Source organism: Mytilus californianus, unplaced genomic scaffold, assembly GCF_021869535.1.
Source record: "Mytilus californianus isolate M0D057914Y unplaced genomic scaffold, xbMytCali1.0.p SCAF_10, whole genome shotgun sequence".
NCBI lineage: Eukaryota > Metazoa > Mollusca > Bivalvia > Mytilida > Mytilidae > Mytilus > Mytilus californianus.
In genome coordinates this window covers 69,473,680-69,496,457 of record NW_026262582.1, presented here as the reverse complement: position 1 = coordinate 69,496,457, position 22,778 = coordinate 69,473,680, and the positions used below count along the sequence as shown (strand labels likewise).

Below are 22,778 nucleotides of genomic sequence, written 5' to 3'. Positions count from 1 at the left end.
TCCAAAAACATAAAATATAAGATGTAAGGATAATAATATTTATCCATGAAACCAATTTGGCAAAACAATTTCAATGATGTTGAAGGATTCTCTCTGCAAACATTTTCACGTCCGCTCTCATCAGCATGCTCGACTCACTGATCTGTGAAAGAAGAGTGTGCCATATTCCGATGTAAATAAACTACGATTCACACCTCCTGTTTACAACAAGAGTTCCTTTTTACGATACACTTACGATGATACACAGTGCGTAACTTGTGATCAACTTAGTAGTCCTTTACGATGCCTTTGTGAAACACACGTAACGGGAACGTAGAACCACACGTAAACGGATCGTAAAATGATACGGTGATCGTAAGTTAAGAAGGCTTTGTGAAACGGTGGCCAGGTGTTTACGTTTGATGCCGGAAGCATACCTATGACGTCACCTAGTTTAGGCGCCAAAGAAGATAACATCATTTCGCGGAATTTTCGTTTAATTAAGATTTTACACTGAAAAAATGACTAAAATTCATTGATTTGTTTATTTTGCATTATAATAGAGATAACTGTATTCTATTTGAAGCTTTGCGGACGTCCATCGGTAGTTTTACTGTCACAAATATCCGTTTACCTGTCTCCGCTACGCGTCGCCAGGTAAACTAAATTTGCGACAGTAAAACTACCGATGCACGTCCGCAAAGCTTCGAATACAATACAATTATCTCAAAATTCTCTTGATGCATGTAATTGATTCAATGTCGATTATAAACGATATATGTATTCAAACTTTGAACCTACATATTAAAGTATTGAAAGAAAAAAAGGTTTTGAACTTACAAATACAAAGTAATAGAATCACACAATTACAATTCTGCAAAAATTGATGCCTGTGACATAATTATTTAATTGATTTTTTTCAAAGTATATTTTTTTGTGGACGTCGATTGCACCTTTCAGTAAATTTTACTTATTTGCACTGGAGACCACCTTTTTGCATGTTATGTGTCCGTTTTGTGTATCTATAAATATATTTAGCTCAGAGGAATGACGTGCATAATGACATATATAATAAAAATACGAATTGTTCAGTCTCTCAAAAAACGTATAATATAATATTCCGTCACTTTTCTTCGAAATAGTTGCAAATTTGGGTACTCGGTGCAATTCGGGCACTGTGACGCTATATAGATGATGAAATAGTACAGTTTTAATTCTAAATACGCTTAATTATATGCGAAGTTCGTTTTTTCAAAATTTCGAAATTCTGTACTATCAATAGTACCTGTTCAGTGAGTACTTTTAAGGTACTTTGTATTCATAATTAGATATATTTTCGATACGTTGTTAAAGATGGAGGTTTGCATCTAAATGAACTGGAGTTTTTCAGCTTAAAATGTGTTTTATTCATGTCATTTCGCATTTGTAAATTGCATATGTTTAATTACATAGTTGTAGTTTGTTAACTTTTTCTTTGGTTATATTTTGTAGATAACCACTCAAGTAGGTGGCTTACAATGAAGTTCGTTATTCATTGAGTCAGAAGATTTACAAAGAAGTAACATATTCTTTGGATCTTCAGTAGGAGATTTACAAGAAAGTATCATATTGATTTCTTGAGTTTCCTCAGACTTACACAAAAGTATATCAGTTTGTGGGTCTGATTGATTACTATTCTATAATATTGCTTTATCTTTTTTGTTTTGTGTTTTGCGGGCTTGTTTGGCGGGTTATTTTTGTAGGGTCCGCAATGTTGTATACTCTATTTCATGTATATGTATATTATTTGTTAACTGAACTTGTACAATAACTTTCGGCCAAAATAAAAGTATTATTTATCTTGTTTTCTATTCTGAGCCAGAGATAATTGTACTGTTTTTAATTCTAAAAACGCATAACTATATGCGAAATTCATTTCTTTCAACATTTCGAAATTCTGTACTATCAATAGTACCTGTTCAGTGAGTACTTTTAAGGTACTTTGTATTCGTAATTAGATATATTTTCGATAAGTTACCCTCCCGCCCATCCCTAATTTTGAATTATTGTACTAGTGAGTTATTTTTATTATTTTTTGTTTACATATTTAACTAATGCGGGTTATTTTTGTAGGGCCCGTAATGTTGTATACTCTATTTCATGTATATGTATATTATTTGTTAAATGAACTTGTACAATAATTTTCGGCCAAAATAAAAGTATTATATATCTTGTTTTCTATTCTGAGCCAGAGATAATTTAAATTGTACAAAACAAAAACAATTTCGACTTTGAACCCTGAATAACTTTACAATCTTTTTTAATCGTCAAAATGACCATTAGATAGAGGTCAGCAGTTTTGAAAATCACGATTTCTAAAAAAATATTTGTAAGTCTCGGGAGGTTTGGCTAGCCACAAAACCAGGTTCAACCTATCATTTTTTCTTAAAATGTCCTGTATTATTAAGTTATTTTATAGTTCGTTTCTGTGTGTGTTACATTTTAATGTTGTGTTTTTGTTGTGTCGTTGTTCACCTCTTATATTTGATGCGTTTCCCTCAGTTTTAGTTTGTAACCCAGATTTGTTTTTATCTCTATCGATTTATGAGTTTCGAACAGCGGTATACTACAGTTGCCTTTATTTACTGTACTAAGTCAGGAAAATGGCCATTGTTATATTATAGTTCCTTTCTGTGTGTGTTACATTTTAATGTTGTGTTTCTGTTGTGTCGTAGTTTTCCTCTTATATTTGATGTGTTTCCCTCAGTTTTAGTTTGTAACCCGGATTTGTTTTTTTCTCAATCGATTTATGAATTTCGAACAGCGGTATACTACTGTTGCCTTTATTCATTTATTTATCATAACATCTACGTCGAAAACGAAACGTTTATAAAAGAAAATGTTACACGTTTGTACATGGTTAATTTATGTATAACACGGATGGATGGATTAACATCGGTGATATATATATTCAATTAACTTTCATAGGTATAAATAAGGATTTTGTACTTACCATTAATTTTATTTTCCTTTGGAAAAAAATCAGTTTACTGTGATGCATTTTGTACTTAAATTTAATTCAAATCTATTGTAAGCACAAGAGGCTCAATAAAGCATGATATTATTTAACTATCACAATATAAGAAGACTTAGGTTTAAGTTAAACCCGTGATGATCCTTTAGACTATCTATTATATAAAAGATACCCAGTCTTCCGAATTCATTATAACGAAAAATTTCTTTCAAAATGGAACTGTTCAAGTTCCTTTTCTGTATTGTTTTAATTGCTGTCTGTGCAGCACACTGTCCGGAATCGGATACAAACTTACTTAAATGGAGCGATCATGCTGGAACGTGGAGCGGTTTGGTAAATATTGTTATAATTTAGAATAAATTTTTTTTTTGCTATTTACATTTAAATGAACATTATAATAATTGTCCATTTTTATTTAGATTTTTTTAATATTTTTTCGCTTTGATTCAGTTTGGCGCGGAACATTATCGTCCATGTATGTAAATATAAATATACATGTATAGACAATAACAGTGTATTGACTTCTTAAGGACAAGGCTTAGAAACGGGGAAATGCGAGACTGCCAGGGGCGGATTCAGGCGGGGGCGTGGCAGCGTGCGCCCCCCCCTGAAATTTGCAAAACATGGGTTTTTCAAGTTTGCGCCCCTAACCTAAAATCCTGGATCCACCCCTGACTGCCGAACATTTTCTGCGTTTCTTGCAGATTCGTTATAACGTTAGTACGTGAAATCAATACACTATTGTTGTCTTTAAAATGCAACATAAACGATTTTATACCAATTCACCTTAGAAAAGGCCTCCTACTTTGCCGGATTAAATTTGTTATGTTTCAAAATTGCCAACTGGAAAATTTTCGTTGTGCGCTTGTAAAAATACAGAATAAAAGTGACATGCCATTTTGTACATATACCAAATGGAAACGTTGTTCAAAACAATACGGTTAAATATTTCATTTGGTGGCAAATAAAGCCAAGATAGAAATTGAAGATTTGTGTTTGTGCAGAAATCACACAGACTTTATTACAGATATTTTCGTTATAAAATTGTAAACATGACGTGCTAGCGTCTATTGTCTACAAAAAGTCCTAAACAACTTTTACAATCCGAAACACCTCGTACTGAGTCACTAAAGTCGAGCGCACACTAGAAGGTGTACTTGAATGAGTCCATTTTTTACCGGATTTACAATTAAAGTAAAAATCGGTTATTGATTTGGGGATGTACGGCGGGTGGAGCATCCGGGGGGTGGGGGTGGGCATTCGAGCGGCTGCCAAACAGTGTCCGTGCATTAACCCATGAACCGTTCAACCAAAGCTTTTCAGATTTTAATATGTTGTAACTGTTGATATAATGGAGGTCAAGTTCAATATTGACGATATTCACTATCACCGTTCAGGAGTTATGGTTCTTGAAAGATTGAAAAATTGTGTTTCCAGTTGTGTCCGTGCTGTAACCTATGAACCGTTTAACCAAAGCTTTTCAAATTTTAATATGTTGTTACTGATGAAAAAATGGAGGTCAAGTTTGATATTGACGATTTTCACTTTCACTGTTCAGGAGTTATGGTCCTTTTGATATTGAAGAATGCAAGGACACAAATAAAATGTTAAAAATCCGGTTTGCTGTCACTCTGACAGCCTCCTGTTATACTTGTTTTAACCAATAACTTTATCTATTTACTTATCTTAAGGAAATATTTCTAGCACTGCATGCAATAATTCTCTATCTATTAAGCATAGGGTTGTCAATTATAGGAGTTACGATTTTTTTTTATAAAATTTCCAGATGTTTGGCATTGGAACAACAAAAGGGAACATTATTCTTAACTTCGTCGTTAGATTAGTAGCTAATGTTTTTTTAAACTATCTAAACTACAGATTCTTTAAGCTATATATATTAACATACAGACATTTTATGGGTTGGTCAAAAGTTCAGAAATAATACGTACTGTAAATTCAGGAATTTTTGCGATTTTTTGTTTCATTAATGTGAAAATTGCGACGAAATAGGTGTCGCAAAAATACAAAAACTCACATTTTATTACTTGATAATTGTATGCAGCATTTACTAAAAATAATTATTTTTTTGTCCAGTCTACAAAAATTGCAATAACGTTTGCACACAATTAATTCTGAATTGACAGAAATTAACACGAAAATACGACCCAGAAGCTGTAACAGTAGTACAGTTAATTTTAGTATACTAATGATTGAAAAAAAATGACAATGGTCGTGTTGTAAAATGAATTGAGGAGAAATTGGTCTGACCTCTTTTCCTACAAATTCTTTTAAATATGTAAGGGATTACACGAGTTGAGTCACTTAATTGTGATCATTAAAAACATTAGAAATTTGCCTATTTTCGAATTTTCACTGATGACATATTAAAAAAATTGTAATTTCCAAATTTCCGTATAATCATTCTAGGAATTACTAAGTTTACGTTTTAAACTTATGTATAGTATAGTTCTTCATTATCAGATTAACAAACGTCTAGATGATCTCATGGTTGCGTGCTCGCCATGAGTGTGGGAGATCTTGGATTCGATCCTCGGCCTGGTCGCATCGAAGACTTGAAACTGGTATTTGCTTCTTCTCCGTGAATCACACTCGACATTTAGAAGTAAAATGCTAAGACTGGTCGGCTCTTAGGCAGAATAGTGTTCCTTTGGACTGTGAACCTTGTGAACTACCACGTTGAAAAATCTGACTCGTCGTGTTGGTCTAGTACAAATAAAATGGAATAGAAAGGAACAAGTTTATGGAAATTGTATATATCTAATTTGATTGAAAACAGGCACATAAACCGCCTTTGATAACACAATAACATTTTTACAGTGAAAGTCTTATAACTTAACATTTGTTTTCTTTTCGATAAATATTTGATAATGAAATTAAATTTCATTTTAGTCATTTTAAAGTGGTTTAATAAAACACTAATGCGATATTATTCGAACGATTTAAATCTTTTATTACCCATTTGACCGTCAGCTATTAGATTATATTTATTTGTCTTTCTTAAATTGAATGACCACTTCGATAACTTTACAAAACGGACTTTGCGATCCATCCTAAATTTTTTGTTGGGTTCCAGGCTCCAATTTACAGACTCCGGGCTCCTTTCAGCAATGTTTTGGTGCTCCGTGCTCCTTTCGGCAATGTTTTTGAGCTCCGTGCTCCTTTCAGCAATGTTTTGGACCTCCGTGCTTCACTGATACCGGTATGACATCGAGCTGTTCTACTAGAGCCCCAAGCTCCAATGATAGAGCTCCGAGCTCCGTCGGTAGGAATTCGGATAACAGATACGTGTTTGATCCCAATAACATAATTACTCCTTTTCTTTGTTCGTGTTATTTTGATAGTCGTCATAAGATATATTGAGACCATATTCAGGAAATATTTCTTGAAGTATTTATTATATAAAGTTTTCGGTTTAAAGTGTTCCTTCAGTTTGTTTACAAGAAAAGCAATCAATTCTTAGTGTATACAAAGCGTTTAAAAATTACATCTGATTTCGATTCAGCACGTGCAGGTTTATTCTTTCGCCTGATCAAGTTTCTATGATCTTTAATTGCTTGACTCACGTTTCAGTACATTTACTACTGTTTGGGATATATATATTTATATGTATACATTGTCATTTTGTTTATTTTCTTTGGTTACATCTTCTGACATCAGACTCGGACTTCTCTTGAACTGAATTTTAATGTGCGTATTGTTATGCGTTTACTTTTCTACATTGGCTAGAGGTATAGGGGGAGGGTTGAGATCTCATAAACATGTTTAACCCCGCCGCATTTTTGCGCCTGTCCCAAGTCAGGAGCCTCTAGCCTTTGTTAGTCTTGTATAATTTTTAATTTTAGTTTCTTGTGTACAATTTGGAGTTTAGTATGGCGTTCATTATCAATGAACTAGTATATATATTTGTTTAGGGGCCAGCTGAAGGACGCCTCCGGGTGCGGGAATTTCTCGCTGCATTGAAGACCTGTTGGTGACCTTCTGCTGTTGTCTGTTCTATGGTCGGGTTGTTGTTTCTTTGACACATTCTCCATTTCCATTCTCAATTTTATGAAAGTCTTGATGCATAGGCGGATCCAGGGGGGGGAGGGCCCGCCCCCCCTTTCGTGGGAAAAATTTGGTTGATTATATAGGGAATCACTGAAGCATGACTAGAGCCCCCACACCCCCCCCCACCTTTATGAAAACTTCTGGATGCGCCACTGTAGATGGGTGTCTTCATTTCAGTATTCTTTAAATCATTAGGTCATTTTTTGCCATTATTCATATTTTTGCTATTCCATATATTTTTGGCCCATTTTCCTCCATTCCATATTTTTTTGGGCCCATTTTTCTGGGTCATCCATGGCTCTTTAGCCTCCTTTCTATAAACCTCACTCATGTTAAATATTTATTTTTTTTTTGTAGCCACCTGCTGAAAATGACAACCTGACAATCACACAACCAATACTATTAGACGAACAACCACCAACATTATACTCCATAGTCATCACAGATACTGGTAAATTAGTGTGGGACCCAAACACTGTGGTCCACCTGAAGGTACATTGGGTACAAGTAGACGGAGAGCTACATATCGGAGCAGAGGATTGTCCATTTCAGACAAACACTCACATCACGTTTCTAGGTAAGCAAACAATGGGTTGGGTTGGGAGGTATTCAAGTCGCTACACGTACACATTAATATACAATATATGTACATTGTCAGAAAATATAAAAATATATTTATATGAGTTTTAGAAACAATACGAAAAGCGAGGCTCGTCGAGCTTTTCTCCTGTTTCGTAGCGAGTAATTGTTTCTAATTTTTCAAAGAAATCGATAAAATGTGAAAGCGGACCGCGACGAAGACCCCAAAATGAACAGTTACGCAAAAATAAAAATCCACATTACCGCTTGCTCAACATGGAAGCAGGTAACAGGAGACTTTATTTGTACAAGTACAAATAAAGCAAAATTTTATTTGTGTACCTGTTATTTGTACAATAGTTGGCTGATTGCAGAATAAAATAGTATTTCAGTCACTGCACAAGCAGTTCTAAGATGTAGGTTCTCTCCCATGCAACATACTGGTACATGAATCACCCTTGTTGTTAGAGCCAAACAGACAAAGGACAGAAAACCAGTATATCCCAAGATATAGAACAGTGTTATTATTGCTATTCTTCATTTTGAAAACAATTGAAAAGCACTTGGACGATGCCTTAACGACCTCTTACTCCAAAGAGAACGACCAAGAACCATCTAAATTAGCTCTCTTAAATATTCACTTTTAACCGATAAATAAACCTTTTAGCCAAAATAATAAGTTTCATCATGTTTTATAACGGCTAAAAGGTTTTATTTACCTGCTTGAAGTATACTGATTGAAATGTTAAAAAGACCGTTATATTCTCTAAATTACCTTTAAGGATAAATAATAAACATATCCTTTTAAGAAGTTGTCTTTGATGTTAATGATGACATGGGTGTGTATTTATGAGAGTATATAATGTACTTTAATTAAACTTATATTTTATATTTTATGTACGCTTTACTTTATTTTATGGACCCCCAGGAAGATGAATGTTGATTATTGAGTTCGTTCTCTTGAAATAAATGGTATTTATCTACTTAGTATATTTGTTTTGGCCTTGGTGTCTGGATGGTTTAAGTACTTCATCTAATGTATCACTAGCCTGTCAACACTGAGGTTGTGAGAAACCCGCTCGTGACAGGTGCGTTCGACTCCTATCTTAATCAACTAGGTTTGCCAGTTTTCCTACCAAAGGTCAGTGGTTCTCTCCGGGCAATTGGGCTTCCTACACTAATAAAAAACTTGTTGCCGCGATATAGCCATGAGTGCTGAAAGTGGCATAAAACACCAACAATCAATCGATCATTTTTCAGTGAGATCAAGGCTTGCATTGAAAGTAATACTGTAACCTATAATTGCTTATTGTATCTACATTGTGTCTTGTTGTGGGGTTGTGTCATTGACACTCATACTACATCTGCGGATTTTTATATTGAGGCAGTTTTGAATGAAAAAAGATAATGATTTCCAATATTGAAAATGTTTTTTTTTTTTTCAATTTAGTTGTTTTTATCAATTTAGTTGATACGAAAGAAACTAATTCTTCAATTATATGTCATAAATGTTTCTTGCTGCTTCTTTGTTAAAGTAAGAGTAATGATAAATGCCAAAAAACAAAGCAATTTAATACCAATAATATTTATTTTAAACAAACATGGCAAGTTATTTAAGAGAAAATACAAAAGCTGATGTACTATAAAATATTAAAGTTTCATATAACATTTTAAATTTTGAAATCTCATATGAATCATTCAGACACATGTCAATTATGCAAAGAAATTACTTAAACAATTTTAGATTTTGAAACTTGAACTTAATTGGGGAAAAGTGTCTAAAAAAGAAATTGGCTTAAAGATTGAATTTAAACTGGTTAAGAAATTCATTTTCTCTGACAGATAAACTTTATATTTAGCAATGAATTCTTGTTCTAATAATCTAATGTCCAGTTAGAAAAATTACTGCTCTAAAAATATTTTATAAGATAGAGCGGGATTCTGTTTAAGAAGTTCCAATCAAAGTTTACATAGAAAACATGCATTAAAAAATGAAAAAAACAAAGAAGTTCATAAAAATATATCTATACATATATACACATGTCTAAAAAGTAATTACTATGATCAAGTACAACAAATTTAAACACACATACATTCTCCCCAAGCATACATCTTAAAATCACACATTTACTATTTAGACTTAAATTATTTTTATTTACATGTAAACCCAAATTAATATATAAGAAAACCAATGCAAATTGATTAAAATCTTCATACAAGGGAAAAAAAACATAATAAAGTTATGAGTTGTTGAGTAAATAAGTATAGTTTTTCTTTAACATGTCTACTTTGAACAATAACCGATTTGTTTTTGCAACGCAACATCTACAACACAAAGATCCAAAACATCGTAGCTGTTATATAAGACATCATAGAAAGTTTCGTTTACACAATTATGAAAACAGTTGACCAGGAGTTTTTAATTAATTAGATAATGCGTTCACAACGGTACATTGTCAGAGCTCTGCTGCATTGTGGTCCAATTCAGTGTATATAAAGTGCGAATCCACTTAGTTCATTTTTACTGTCGTATGCGAGTATGTCTATTGTAGATAAAGGATGATGGGAAAAACTGCGTTTGTTTACTTTTTGAAAATAAAAAATAATTGATTTGAATGTATGTTTTAACACTATTTCATTAGAATATAACTTTTTAATGTATAAAAACAGGATTAATTAAAAAAAAAGTCTAATTAAAGCAGCTGAATCCATAATATTGATTACTGAAAGCGATTCATTTTAACTATAAATGCGATCATTTCTGATGTGGAATTTTTGGAGGTGCGATGAATTTTCATTGTTGTTTTATATGATAATTCGACTTACAAAAACTAAAAAATAGTCTTTTAATGACTTTAATATTGATTATATTTTCAATTTGAAATGCAAGCTAGTCGTAGATATTTACTTGAATATACACGGGTATAACCAACGTATGGTTGATTCCGGACGTTGTGCGTTGTGTACCGTTCGTCGATTTTTTTCTGTACGTTCGTTGCGTGTTTTCGACATAGTTCTGTGCCGTTCGTTAGTAAAACAACGAGAACATAATTAGCTGTTTCTATTGAAATACCTATCTTTTATTTTTTGTTAGCAAGCATTTGCAACTACTAAAACTATTTGACATATCTTACATTTCATATTGAAGATTAAAACGACCTGAATTTTGTATTGGTTTGACGTGATCTTACTAGAGCTAAAGAAGCTCACTTATCGGGAGCGCCTGATTGCAATTCAGTTTCTTTTCTTAGAAATCCAGTATTTTGGTCTTGAGGTCAAAGGCCAAGCTCACACGAAGGTCAGGGTGATATGCGTCACATCGCCTTAAGGTGATACACGTTCATATCATGCATATTCCAATATTTTTGGTGAGTTTGCTATTAGTGTGTCATGGTTTCGAAAATATTCTGGAGTAGAACATCTATGAATATAACGTATTTTTATGGCGAATTTTCCTTGAAAAGTTTTAGTATGCGCTTAAAAAAGCTTTCAAAATTTGTCCCGACGTACCATACATATTTCTACCATATTGATAGGCTTTTGTACAACGAACAGTACAAGAATGTACAACGAACGGTGAATGAATCGTACAGTGCCAAAATTCTGAGATAAGTTTTTCAAGTAAATGTCTGCAAATAAAATAAAACAACGGGTTTCTCATTCGCATTATGTATATCAAACAACAACAAATCACAAAATACACGGTCGCATTTAGTGTAAGAGCCAACCATCTATGTTCTATTTGTAGTTTAATCAAGTTTGAGTTACACAGAGTTCTTGTTTCGCGATGTTTACAAGTAGTTCACAGATCTGTCTATTTAAAATAGTCACAGGGTGTTCATGTAATATAAATAATATACTATATAAAAAAAATGCTGTCAGGAGCAGTAAACTTTGTTTTCATTAACATTGAATACTTAACTGAACAGTACGTCAATTAGTCTTTGGTGAAAATATTCATATCCAACTAAGTCAGACATCACGTGACTTTTGTGACGTATACTAGCCGCCATTTTGTATTATATTGCCCCATATAAAATGCATAGGTGCTTCAATAAAGTTGAGTTTTCTCATGAACCTGACCCGTTTTCTAACTTTTGCAAATCAATCCTTGATATTCAAACATATTTCTATCAAACAATGTTGGTCCTAACAGTTTAATTTTTGATTAAATTCTGTCACTGGAGAATCGTAAAAACATGAACTTTTTCCCGTTATTTCTCCGTTGACTCAATGCTAAATTACCGATACCCATGTCTACTTGTATAACAAATAAAGAAATTCCGTTAATAAAAATAAAACTTTGCAACTCGATTAAGTATATTCAAACATATATCTGGCGAAAAATACTATTTAAAACAGTTTAATTTCTGGGCAATTTCGGTCAAAAATCGATTTAAAAAAGTGAATATTTCGGGATTTTTCAAAATGGCGGATGATGTATATGGAAATGTTGCATCAAATCGAGGATTTGTATAGTAAGACTTTCCTTGATTTAATTTAATTTTCATGTAGAATCTCTGATGTTTCTGTTATTTTCTTTGGTGATATTTCGATATGATTGATTTCAAAATTTATTGATTAAAAAAATATAATTTTAAGTGTGACACGGGAAAATTTTATTTTGACAGATATCCAGGATATACTGTTACCAGAAAATAGTTAACAATAAAATTTATAATAAAATTTTTTCTCTTCTTTTTTTCCTGTTTTCTGTATAATTTATCTTTCTTTAGAAATATATTTATACATTCCTTTTAGAACAAAAAAATATTTACCTCCCAAGAGAGAAAAAAATCCCAACAATTATTATAGATAAATATTCCATACCTTCAAAATCTCATCACTTGACGAACAGGTGAACTCTGACTTTGGATGTAATGTTACATAACAATATATTGTCAGGTAGACGTGCAAACCAAAAGCAACCAGGTGACATTAAACATCCTGTGTATACATGTATTACCAGAGTTTAAATTTTGTGATATACAAAAGTTTTCATAACTGTACAAATAAATATCTTCTCTTCCCCGTGTCAAACCAGAAGAAGTATGTATCATAATAAACTTAAAGAAAATATGAATATTATAAAAAAAAATCTTTAAACAAATAATTTTTGCTTTAAAAGATAATCAAACTAATATTTATGTTTCTATAATTATTTTAAAGAAATATTTTGATTCAAATTTCAATTTAAATGGATTTTGTATTATTTCGTAAAAAATTAAACGAGATTTCATTGAATATGATTTTATTATTTATTTTTTTAATTCAATATTTTAAGCAAAATCCAGGCATTCAATAAATCGATATAAAGTTAAACTTGTGTAAAAAAATTTGTTATTGTATACATTTCAACAGAGACATATAATACAATTGCTCTGATTTCAACAACATTGTTTACCCGACAATATTTATCGACAGAGTTATCGGTCCTGAATAGGACTGATATAGTTGGGTATGAGGACGGTCTATCTACCGACATCGCTGTGCGATGCAGCGATTAACGTCCGGAATCAACTATACGGCGGTTATACCCCGTTATATATAACTATTTAAACATGTAACAATAAATTGTATTCAATATCCGTGTATTCTTACAATTACGTATTTGCTTATTTGTAACAACGATTTATAAAAAATTCATACATAAATTAAGGTTGCTCAAACTTTCTTTACTGTATAAGATGTACTCAGACTTTGTTAAAAGTCACTAGTATCTGAGCAGATAGTTGATGAACCAGGTTCTTTTGTTGACTAGTATATGACACATCATATATAAGTTCTGAAGAAATTTTACGTTATCGTTTGAAGTGAAAAATATTTGAATCTACATTTTAAATTGATACAAAAAATTCAAAATTCTCTGCTCTTTAGATTTTCATAAATGGAGTCTAAAATATATCCATAATAAATGCACCGTTTTAAATGCATATATGAGAACAACTACTTATAAACTGCTACGCGTCGCATACTTTGTATAGAGACATGCATCATAAATCAAAGTTAGAAGACAAATAAAAAAAGGAATTCTGAAAGCTTTCTTTGACAAATTTTATACTAACTTCATTTTAACAAGTTTCAATTACATTTTCTAAAATAGAGATAAAAACTGTTTGTAATGTTGAAAATTTGATTCGTTTGAAATTTTTATTCAAATACGCTGTTGAAGATTACTAAGCGCCAATAAAGTACAATAATTTTGTATTTTATCAATTATTGTCTTCGATAATGAAAAATTCGTCATCGAACAGTCTCATTATCATGTCGGTATTCGAAATGACTCGTTTCATTGTTATTACACAAAATATGTCATAATAACATGACAGAATTTTTTGCTTCAGAATGTTCTAGATAAATATACAAAAAGCAAATTTTAGACAATGTACCCTTATAAGCCTGGAAGTGACTAGTCACATGTAGTTAACAGCGTTTTTCTCACAATGATGTTCTACCTCCATAAGCATGGAAATGTCGTGGCGGGTCACATATAATCAATCCTTCTGACTTCAAAAAAATTTTGTTAAAGAGTCGGCTAAATTAAAACGTTATATGACGAAAACAGCATAGTGAAATTTAATTCAATATCAACAAGCTGAATAATAAAACCTGTTTCAAGTTATACAACATTAATAATTATGTTTAAAGGTACATTTTTCTGCAAATGAAACTTAACTGCTGCTTTAAATCTCTTGCACGATCTTTTCGTCAACTATTCTTAATATTTATCTATTTGTGTATCAATTTTACAACTGGATGGCTGTAGGCGCGATGAAAACCCGTCCTCATCTCATACCTTTATCATGAATTTATAAAAACAGTACATTCTATTAAAAAATAATGAATTTGTCGTCTGTTTATTTATCTTTCTACATTAGAAATTCATAACGGATACATTGAAAATGGTATTTCAGGATTCGCACATTATATACACTGCAAATTCATAAATAAACAAATTTCAAAATCTCCTAAAACTATTTTACAATTTCGTATTTATCAGATTAAAACCGAATATTCATCATCCTGTCGTCTTAAAGAAATATATATTATTTGTTTTTTATATTTTGACGAAAACTTTGATGAGCCCTAATTACTATAAATAGAAATTCGTTTTTTATCTCTGCCTACATCTATCACCACTCGGTGTCTGTAATTAGACATTTGATATCTTATCGCTGAGCCTGTCAAGTCTGGTAATATTTCATGCATGATTAACTTTGATGTTATCGATCGTAATTTACGCGGCATATTTAATTAATCTTCCTAAGTCGTCATTTCATTGCTTAAAATATTTTCATATCTTGCATGCAATGTAATTTTTTAAAATATATTTTAGATTTCAGTTATTTTTTTTGAAATTTAATTTCTACCTATTCATATTTTAATAACGAAAAAGGAAAAAGGTACCTCTAACAATATGATTTGTTATTAAACAAAATGGAATTAATGTTGCAATATTTAAACAAAAATAAATTACTGTAATTATCTCATTTTGCAATTTCAATTAAAATAAAAACTAAAATGTACTTTCTTTTGTTACCTATTCTGACATCGAACTCGGACTTCTTTTAAAGAAGACGTGACACGATTTTTAAATTTTTTTTTAATTTTTTCAGTAAATTGATAAATATTAGTCTTAAAACATATTTTGTACAATTCTGCTAGTCAAAACATGATTAATCGGCATTTTCTAGGTCAAAGAATCCAGCGCTTGTCATAATGAATGAGTTTTAATTAGATAACGATCACGTGATCGCGCTTACGTCAGTGGTTACAAGCTGGGAAAATGTCTCTTACTGTGGTAACAATCCGATCGGTATTGTTTGAAAAATCGTCCTTGTTGGACTTTTCGCATGAAGAATTAATATCCTTTTCTTGGTTATTTTCCACACACATGCAATGGCTCAAATTGATGAGGTCAATTGTCTTTGTTGTTTGTCAGTAATCGGGAAAAGTGCTTTCAATACCGTCCATAGTGTATCGACTTCGTCATATAGGTTTGTCGAATAAATTTAATAAACCGCTTTCCTCATTTTTTATTTATTCAAATAAAACTACTTCTAATCATGATTCAAATTATAAATTTTATTATTGATGATCAAATTGTTCTTTTTTCTCTCTGTTACGGTAATTTTATAATTATGTGTGCGCCCGAAGCAGAAAAAAAAGAAAAAAAAAACGATAGTAAAAGTAAAATTATGCGTTCGCAAAGGGTACGTTTTTTGTTTTGTTTTTTTGTTTTGTTTTGGTTACGGTGAGACTTTTAATAGGTATAAATTATCACCAAAAGTTATGCATATATTTTTTTTGGTTGGAAACCATACATCACGCCAAGGATTTGTATAGTGGCAAATCCTTCATCACACTTTTTCTGCATTAAGATATTCAATTAACAATTTTATTACTTTCCTTTCCACCTTTTTATGTAAACAATTCAATTCAATATTTTATTTACGTCTCACCTTATGTATAGAATTAAACAATACAAAACATTTATTGGAGGCTGTTGTATTAGTAATTAAATTTTGACACCTATAGCATACATGTACTTGACCAGGTGAAAGGTAAGAAGGCACCTGTAGTGTGATTAAGTCGCGTGTTATGTTATTTACCTTGAACTACTGTAGTCTTATGTTGAAATAATTAATATAGTTATATTACACTTCTAACGTATACAATTCCATCCAAACTTTATAAATTTAACTTCAAATTTAAGGAATTACACAAAGTAAATTCAAGTTCACACATTTCCACCCTTCTATTCCAAATATCATTTAGCAATCAATTTGTTTATTGCTACCAGCAAAATGCTTGAATCCAGGAAAATATTCACAACTTAATATTTCTTCAAAAAGGGGTCATTTGAATAGATATTAAATTTTCAATCGTACTGAGTATGAAAATGTTTACATGTTACATACTTCAGTCTTCGAATACATGAATTATGTATTATTTGTATTTGGCTTTGATCTAGCATACATTATTTGTGCGTTATCTCTATTGTTTTTACGTAAGTGGTTTCTGTACTTCGTACCGATCTTTTGAGTTAGACTGGTTTGTATAGTTCTTATGTACTGCTGTAAGACCGCTATCACACGTTTGGAGGGGGGGGGGGGGGGGGGTAGGCGCTCACAAAACATATATCCCCCTGCATATGCATCTGTTATAAACCTTTTTATATCTGCATATTCTTTAAAGCAATAAAAATACTATATACAGGTTGTCTATAATTAGTTATCAACGCTGGTTAGGGTATTTAATTGGTGGTGCATAGGGTATTGTATGGTCGTACTACATGCAGGTATTCATTAAACATCAGGTAGTTGTACCTGTATTACTGTAACAATAATATATTCCAATCTCACCTGTGCCCTCGGCAAAACCAACATCCAGGATGTACACAAAGAGCTTATGAAGTAATATTGCGTAATAACTATATCTTATCAATCCCCAATGTGGCGTGACACCTGAAGCTTGCAACTTCAAACGAGACCTGAAATTGCGAAACTCAATCACCTGTACCGTTCACCTGTAACCTATGATGAACTCATGGCATGGCACCCAAGACCCTGGATTCCTTATGAAAGTGGGCGGAAAGAAGTGTAGTTTGGGCTTGTTAACAAATCCTATCTTTACACCTTTTAAGTCCGCGTGCCATTCGAAAAACAGAAAATATCATGTCAATATTCTTTTTAATTATATTGTTGAATCCACCGGCATCACACATACTCATTTTTTTATCACTGTCATGCGTTTTGTTGGATAATAATCGAAACTAAATTTGCGCTGTACCATATGTTAATATGAATGAAAGGAACCACTGACGTAGTAGCCTCGTTCTGAGTGACTTCCGGGATGGAAATATGCATATTTGACAGGTCGATAAATAGTTGCATTAAAATCTCATTCAAATACATATTTTAACAAATATTTGACACTCATATTGCTATCGATGTATTTTTGGGGAAAGTTAAGTATAAATAAACATTTTGAAACACAAATTGAAAATCGTGTCATGTCTCCTTTAAACTGAGTTTTACTGTGCGTATTGCTATGCGTTTCTTTATTCGACATTGGCTAGATGTATAGGGGGAGGGTTGAGATCTTACAAAACATGTTTAACCCTTTTTGCGCCTGTTCCAAGTCAGGAGCCTCTGGTCTTTGTTAGTCTTGTATGTTTTTAAATTTTAGTTCATTTATATGTTTTGGAGTTTAGGGTGAGTTCCATTTTCACTGAACTAGTACACAATTTTATTTAGGGGCCAGCTGAGGACCACCTCCGGCTGCGGGATTTTCTCGCTGCGTTGAAGACCCATTGGTGGCCTTCGGCTGTTGTGTGCTCTTTGGTCGGGTTGTTGTCTCTTTGACATATTCCCCATATCCATTCGCAATTTTATTTCATAATTAATTTTTACGTTATCCTAAATAAACGAAAATTTTTATAAAAATCCTCGTTTTTTACACTTATCCTAGACGTAAAATTTTATTAAAATGCAAGAAAGACTTCCTTTTAATTTCAGTATTAAAAAAAAACGAAATTCCTTGTTTTGTACATCTTCCCTTGATGTAGAATCTTAAATGAAATGCTAGATGGACTTTTTTTTTAATTTCAGTTTTAACGAATCTTAAATTCGCGTATTCGTTTCATATATATCGCATTGTTTATATGAAATCTTATCTTATATCTGAACACAGCTGGTATCAACGTTTGACTCTAATTAAAATAACTACGCATATAGGTAATGTAAATATCAGCAGCTTGTATTCGTGTGCAACTCACATTAAAATGATTATGGATGAAGGTTGTTTGAAAATTAGGCAGTTTTAAAATCTATATTATTAACACAGCTTGCATCAGAACAAATTTCTTAACATATGCGACTCTAATTAAAACTAAACACATATCTCTATAGCAACTTTAAAATGCTACTACATATTCAATAGGTCGATTAATAAGCTATTGTGCATGTAGTTCCGAATAGAAGCTGTATTCTGAATATCAAAGGGGGCCAGAGAAAGAACAGATGTATTCCGAAAAGACTTCCGGTGTTCCAAAAGACTACGGAGGTCGTCCAATATATACTGCGTGAACACTCAGAGGTTCACGCAATGAGACATAGCTGAGAGTTTGTTGGAGCAGATTGTTACCCGGAGAAAACATTGTCAACTGAGGCGAGGGGTAACAATCTGCTCTATCATCCTCTCAGATATGTGTTATGTTTTGTTATTCCTGTCGATTTAATTTCAAATTCAAAGTCATTAACTATGACGTCTTGTTCATAACAATCATCATTATTTATTAATGCGCACACTTGATAAAGAGTCTCCGTGAAGGGTAATATAGTATTTGCCATTGGAGAGAGTAAATTGTCTCCCTCCTGAGCAACTAATCAAAATCTGGCATTTTGACATGAATTATAAATTATATTATATAATTAAAGCAAATATTTCATGCATGTTCAGTTCGAAAACAAATAAATAATTAGGTACATTTAGGCTCATAAGATAGGTTCATCGTAATAAAAGGCGGTACATTTAGGCTGCCACTGATAAATCCGGATATGATAGATGGAGAAAAGGTTTATTGTTGCAACAGGCCACCTGCCGACCCTAAGAGAGTTTTGCAAGAGCTCTTTTACGTGTAGTGAGCATGGTATTCGCCCTACTCGCGACATGTGGATATACGTCCACATTCCACACGGATATGATATACATCCCGCGCAACAAAACGGTCACCACATGAACTTTAGACAGCGTTTTACTGCCTGAAATGACCCTATTGCTATACCCACATCTTTTTCCCGAAGAAGACTCTTTTTATTCTATGTATTTAACTTTGAAACCCTTGCAAAAGAAAAAATTGAAAACAAAACGTTATAAAATTCATGCGTTCGAAGCGCTTTTCTGGATTAACCTTCATCAGGAACGCCCAAAGCCAAATATTTGAAAGCCAAGGATGTATAAGGACCGAAAACGTTGAAGAGCTATAAACCAAATAGGACCTAACAAAATAGCCAAATCCATCTGAAGGCCAACTTTGCCTGAGGGAGTTGAAACCTTACTTTCTGTATAATTTCAAAATTTATAAACGGGCAATTTTAGATAGTATATTATAAATCATGTTAGTACCGAAATACTGACTACTGAGCTGATGATACACTCGGGGACTGATAGTCCACCAGCAGAGGTATCGACCCAGTGCTGTTAAAAAAAATTGAAAACAACACATTATAAAATTCATGCGTTCGAAGCAACATACTCACGCCTAAGAAGAACGGTCGGTACCTAGACAAACTGTGCACGAATGATAATGCATCGCTTCACTAAGACGACAATCGACATTGAAAGACATCATCTCATACAATCTTGTTCCCTTTCTTTAAGCGTTTCGAAATATTATTTGTTTACAAATTTTGCATCATTTTATATTGATTACTTCAGGAAATGTTGAAGAAAACAATCTTGGTGCTGGCGGAGATAAAGCATTATTTGTTACAGCTGGTGGAACACTCGAAATTCACGGAAAACCAAAACTTTCCTGGACCAAGCTTGCGCAGACCGCTCCAAAATTCAACACTGATACAGAAGTTATTGCTAGCCATCAGGTAAGTGAAATGTTTAACACATTGACATATGTACACTGATCATTGATCATTGATTGAATTAATTTGCATGACCGGCGATTGTTTACGAATGTGGTAAATTCTTATGGTAAGATAAGTGCTAATTATCAACACGACGGGTGTCGCTTTGAAATGTGGAGCAGGATTAGCTAAGCATTCCGGATACAATATCCTTTTTCTATTTTATGGAAGGCTAAATGCACAACATCATTGAGTAGTAAAAAGAAACTTGATCTTTTTAATAAGCTTTGGATTTCCAAATGTGTTGGCCTTGAGCATCACTGAAGAGACATTGATTGTCAAAATGCGCATCTGGTGCAGAAAAATTGGTACCGTTTATGTTATTATTACCCCTGGGTCGATGCATCTGCTGGTGGACTGATAGTCCCCGAGGGTAAAACCAGCCCAGTAGCCAGTACTTCGTTACTGGCATGAAAATACGGATATTGTGTTATTAAAATTTGCTGTTATAAAATTTTTGAAATTATTTTAAATTGAGGAATTTATCTCCCTCATGCAAACCTCTGATTCCTTGCTCAGCTTTGGCTATACTTTTTTGTCCTTTTTTGGTTTATAGCTCTTCATCGTTTTAATAAGCTTTGGATTTTCAAATATGTTAGCCTTGAGCATCACTGAAGAGACATTAATTGTCAAAATGCGCATCTAGTGCAGAAAAATTGGTACCTTTTATGTTATTAATAACAACTAGTGAACAGTCTAGACATAATCTGAACACAACTTAATTGAAAATGAAAGAATAAAAATTGAAAAGTTATTTATTTATCAGTCTTAATCGGTACACCAGTGGTGGAACCTAAAACTGTACCAAGATTCTGGGATTTGATTTAAATATGTGATATCTTTTTACAGGAAAATACTAATAGTAAAGGACTTGCTGTTTACAGTATCAACCCTACTACAGGAGAACTAGTTGACTCAGCATTCTTCAACTTTATGATCAATCGTAGAAAATATCCAGAACTTATCCTAAGATTCGTAAATCTCTTAGAAGGTAAGATTAATGATATATTTTATTTGGCAAGTATAATCTGTCTGAAGTTAGGTATATAAAGGAGGGTCTGGATGGGGGTCCTTCAATTCAGTAATCTTATTAGTGTTTTTTAAAATTAGTTTTCTCTGTCCCTTTATCTACTTTGTCCATTATTTATATTTTAAAACCCCAATATTCAGCTATTTTTCTTTATTCTCTATTTTTGTTGCCCTTTATCCTGCAATTTTGCCTTTAATTCTGTAACCTGCTAACCCCATCCAGACCCTCATATACATGTGTGACAGTACTATAGAATCCTTTAATGCCATGTTTCAACAATACGATACGTGCAGGTCACATGTTAAAAGTGAAGATGTAAGCCAGGTGAAAAGGAGCAGGGTCCTTAAAAATCTGAATTTGTAATATCATACCTATACATCAATATTCATCATCAAATAATTACATATTAAGATAATTTAGAAGTTTTGTTTTCTGTTTACTGTTTTGTTTTCAGTGTTGACAACTTCAGAAGTGTGATATTTAACTGATTTTGAACTATTCATTTCTGTTTTAACTGCATTTTAAGGTATATCTACATCTGACAATCATCGGCAACACCCTTCCACCAAAACAGATTTGTTTTAAAAAGATTTATTCGGTGTGATACAAATGATAGCCAAAAATTATGGTGGTCAATGCGTGTTGCCAATGCCTTCTGAAGGAAAATTTCGTAAAATTTAATCGGCATATTTTTCTGGAAAATATTGATTTTCAACGTTAGATCGCACACTCTTGATCACTACAGTCGTATGGGACAAGAGCTTGTTTAATTCATATTAGTCAGATAGTTTTACATTGCAATGTCACTTAGATTGATAAAGTTAAATTTCATGAAATTTTAGGACCAATATTTTCATAAACCTACTCCCTTACTATTGATTCTTTCCGATGTTTTAACAGGGCTGGATGCGGGTTCCTTCATTTCTGTATTCTTTAAGATTTTAGATTATTTTTCTCTATTCTTTATATTTTTTCCCATTGAACTCAATTCTGTATACTTGTGCATCCATATTTCTCAACCGTTTATTTTTTTGTCCAATTTTTCCATATTCTTTATTTTTTGGCCCTTTTTTCGTATTCTTTATTTTTTTTTTTTGCCCAGTTTTCTGTAGTTTACCCCAGTATTGTTTATTCTGTAAACCCTATCAAGAGCCTTTGTTATTATACATACGGATCACTTCTAATAAATTTGATATTTGAAATAAACACAGTTTTATTGACAAAATTAGACAGAAGCCACGGCCTTACCAAACATATATTTTATACACGTTAATATCTTTGTGTATGATATCTTGTGGCAGAATGTTTTCGGCCATGGCTATTGCTCATATAAAATAACTAATAAGATCTCATAATGAGTCTTTTTGTCAGTTGTTTTGCAGTTTGTCAGACAACATTGAAAAATCCGACAGTCGAATGTCTTTGTGAATTATATTTTGGACTTATAGAAAGATTTTATTTTAGA

The 22,778-nt window shown here is 32.5% G+C and overlaps 1 protein-coding gene across 1 annotated transcript in view; it reads left to right on the top strand.

Moving 5' to 3' along the window:
• The first annotated feature begins 3,159 nt into the window (after positions 1–3,159).
• Positions 3,160–22,778, top strand: part of LOC127718417 (cell migration-inducing and hyaluronan-binding protein-like) — a 127,098-nt gene continuing 107,479 nt past the window's right edge. The window contains exons 1-4 of the mRNA XM_052224433.1: positions 3,160–3,325; positions 7,418–7,637; positions 20,081–20,244; positions 21,133–21,274. Of these exons, the coding sequence (XP_052080393.1) occupies positions 3,206–3,325; positions 7,418–7,637; positions 20,081–20,244; positions 21,133–21,274 (646 nt within the window). The 5' untranslated portion in view covers positions 3,160–3,205. The remainder of the gene's footprint in view (positions 3,326–7,417; positions 7,638–20,080; positions 20,245–21,132; positions 21,275–22,778) is intronic.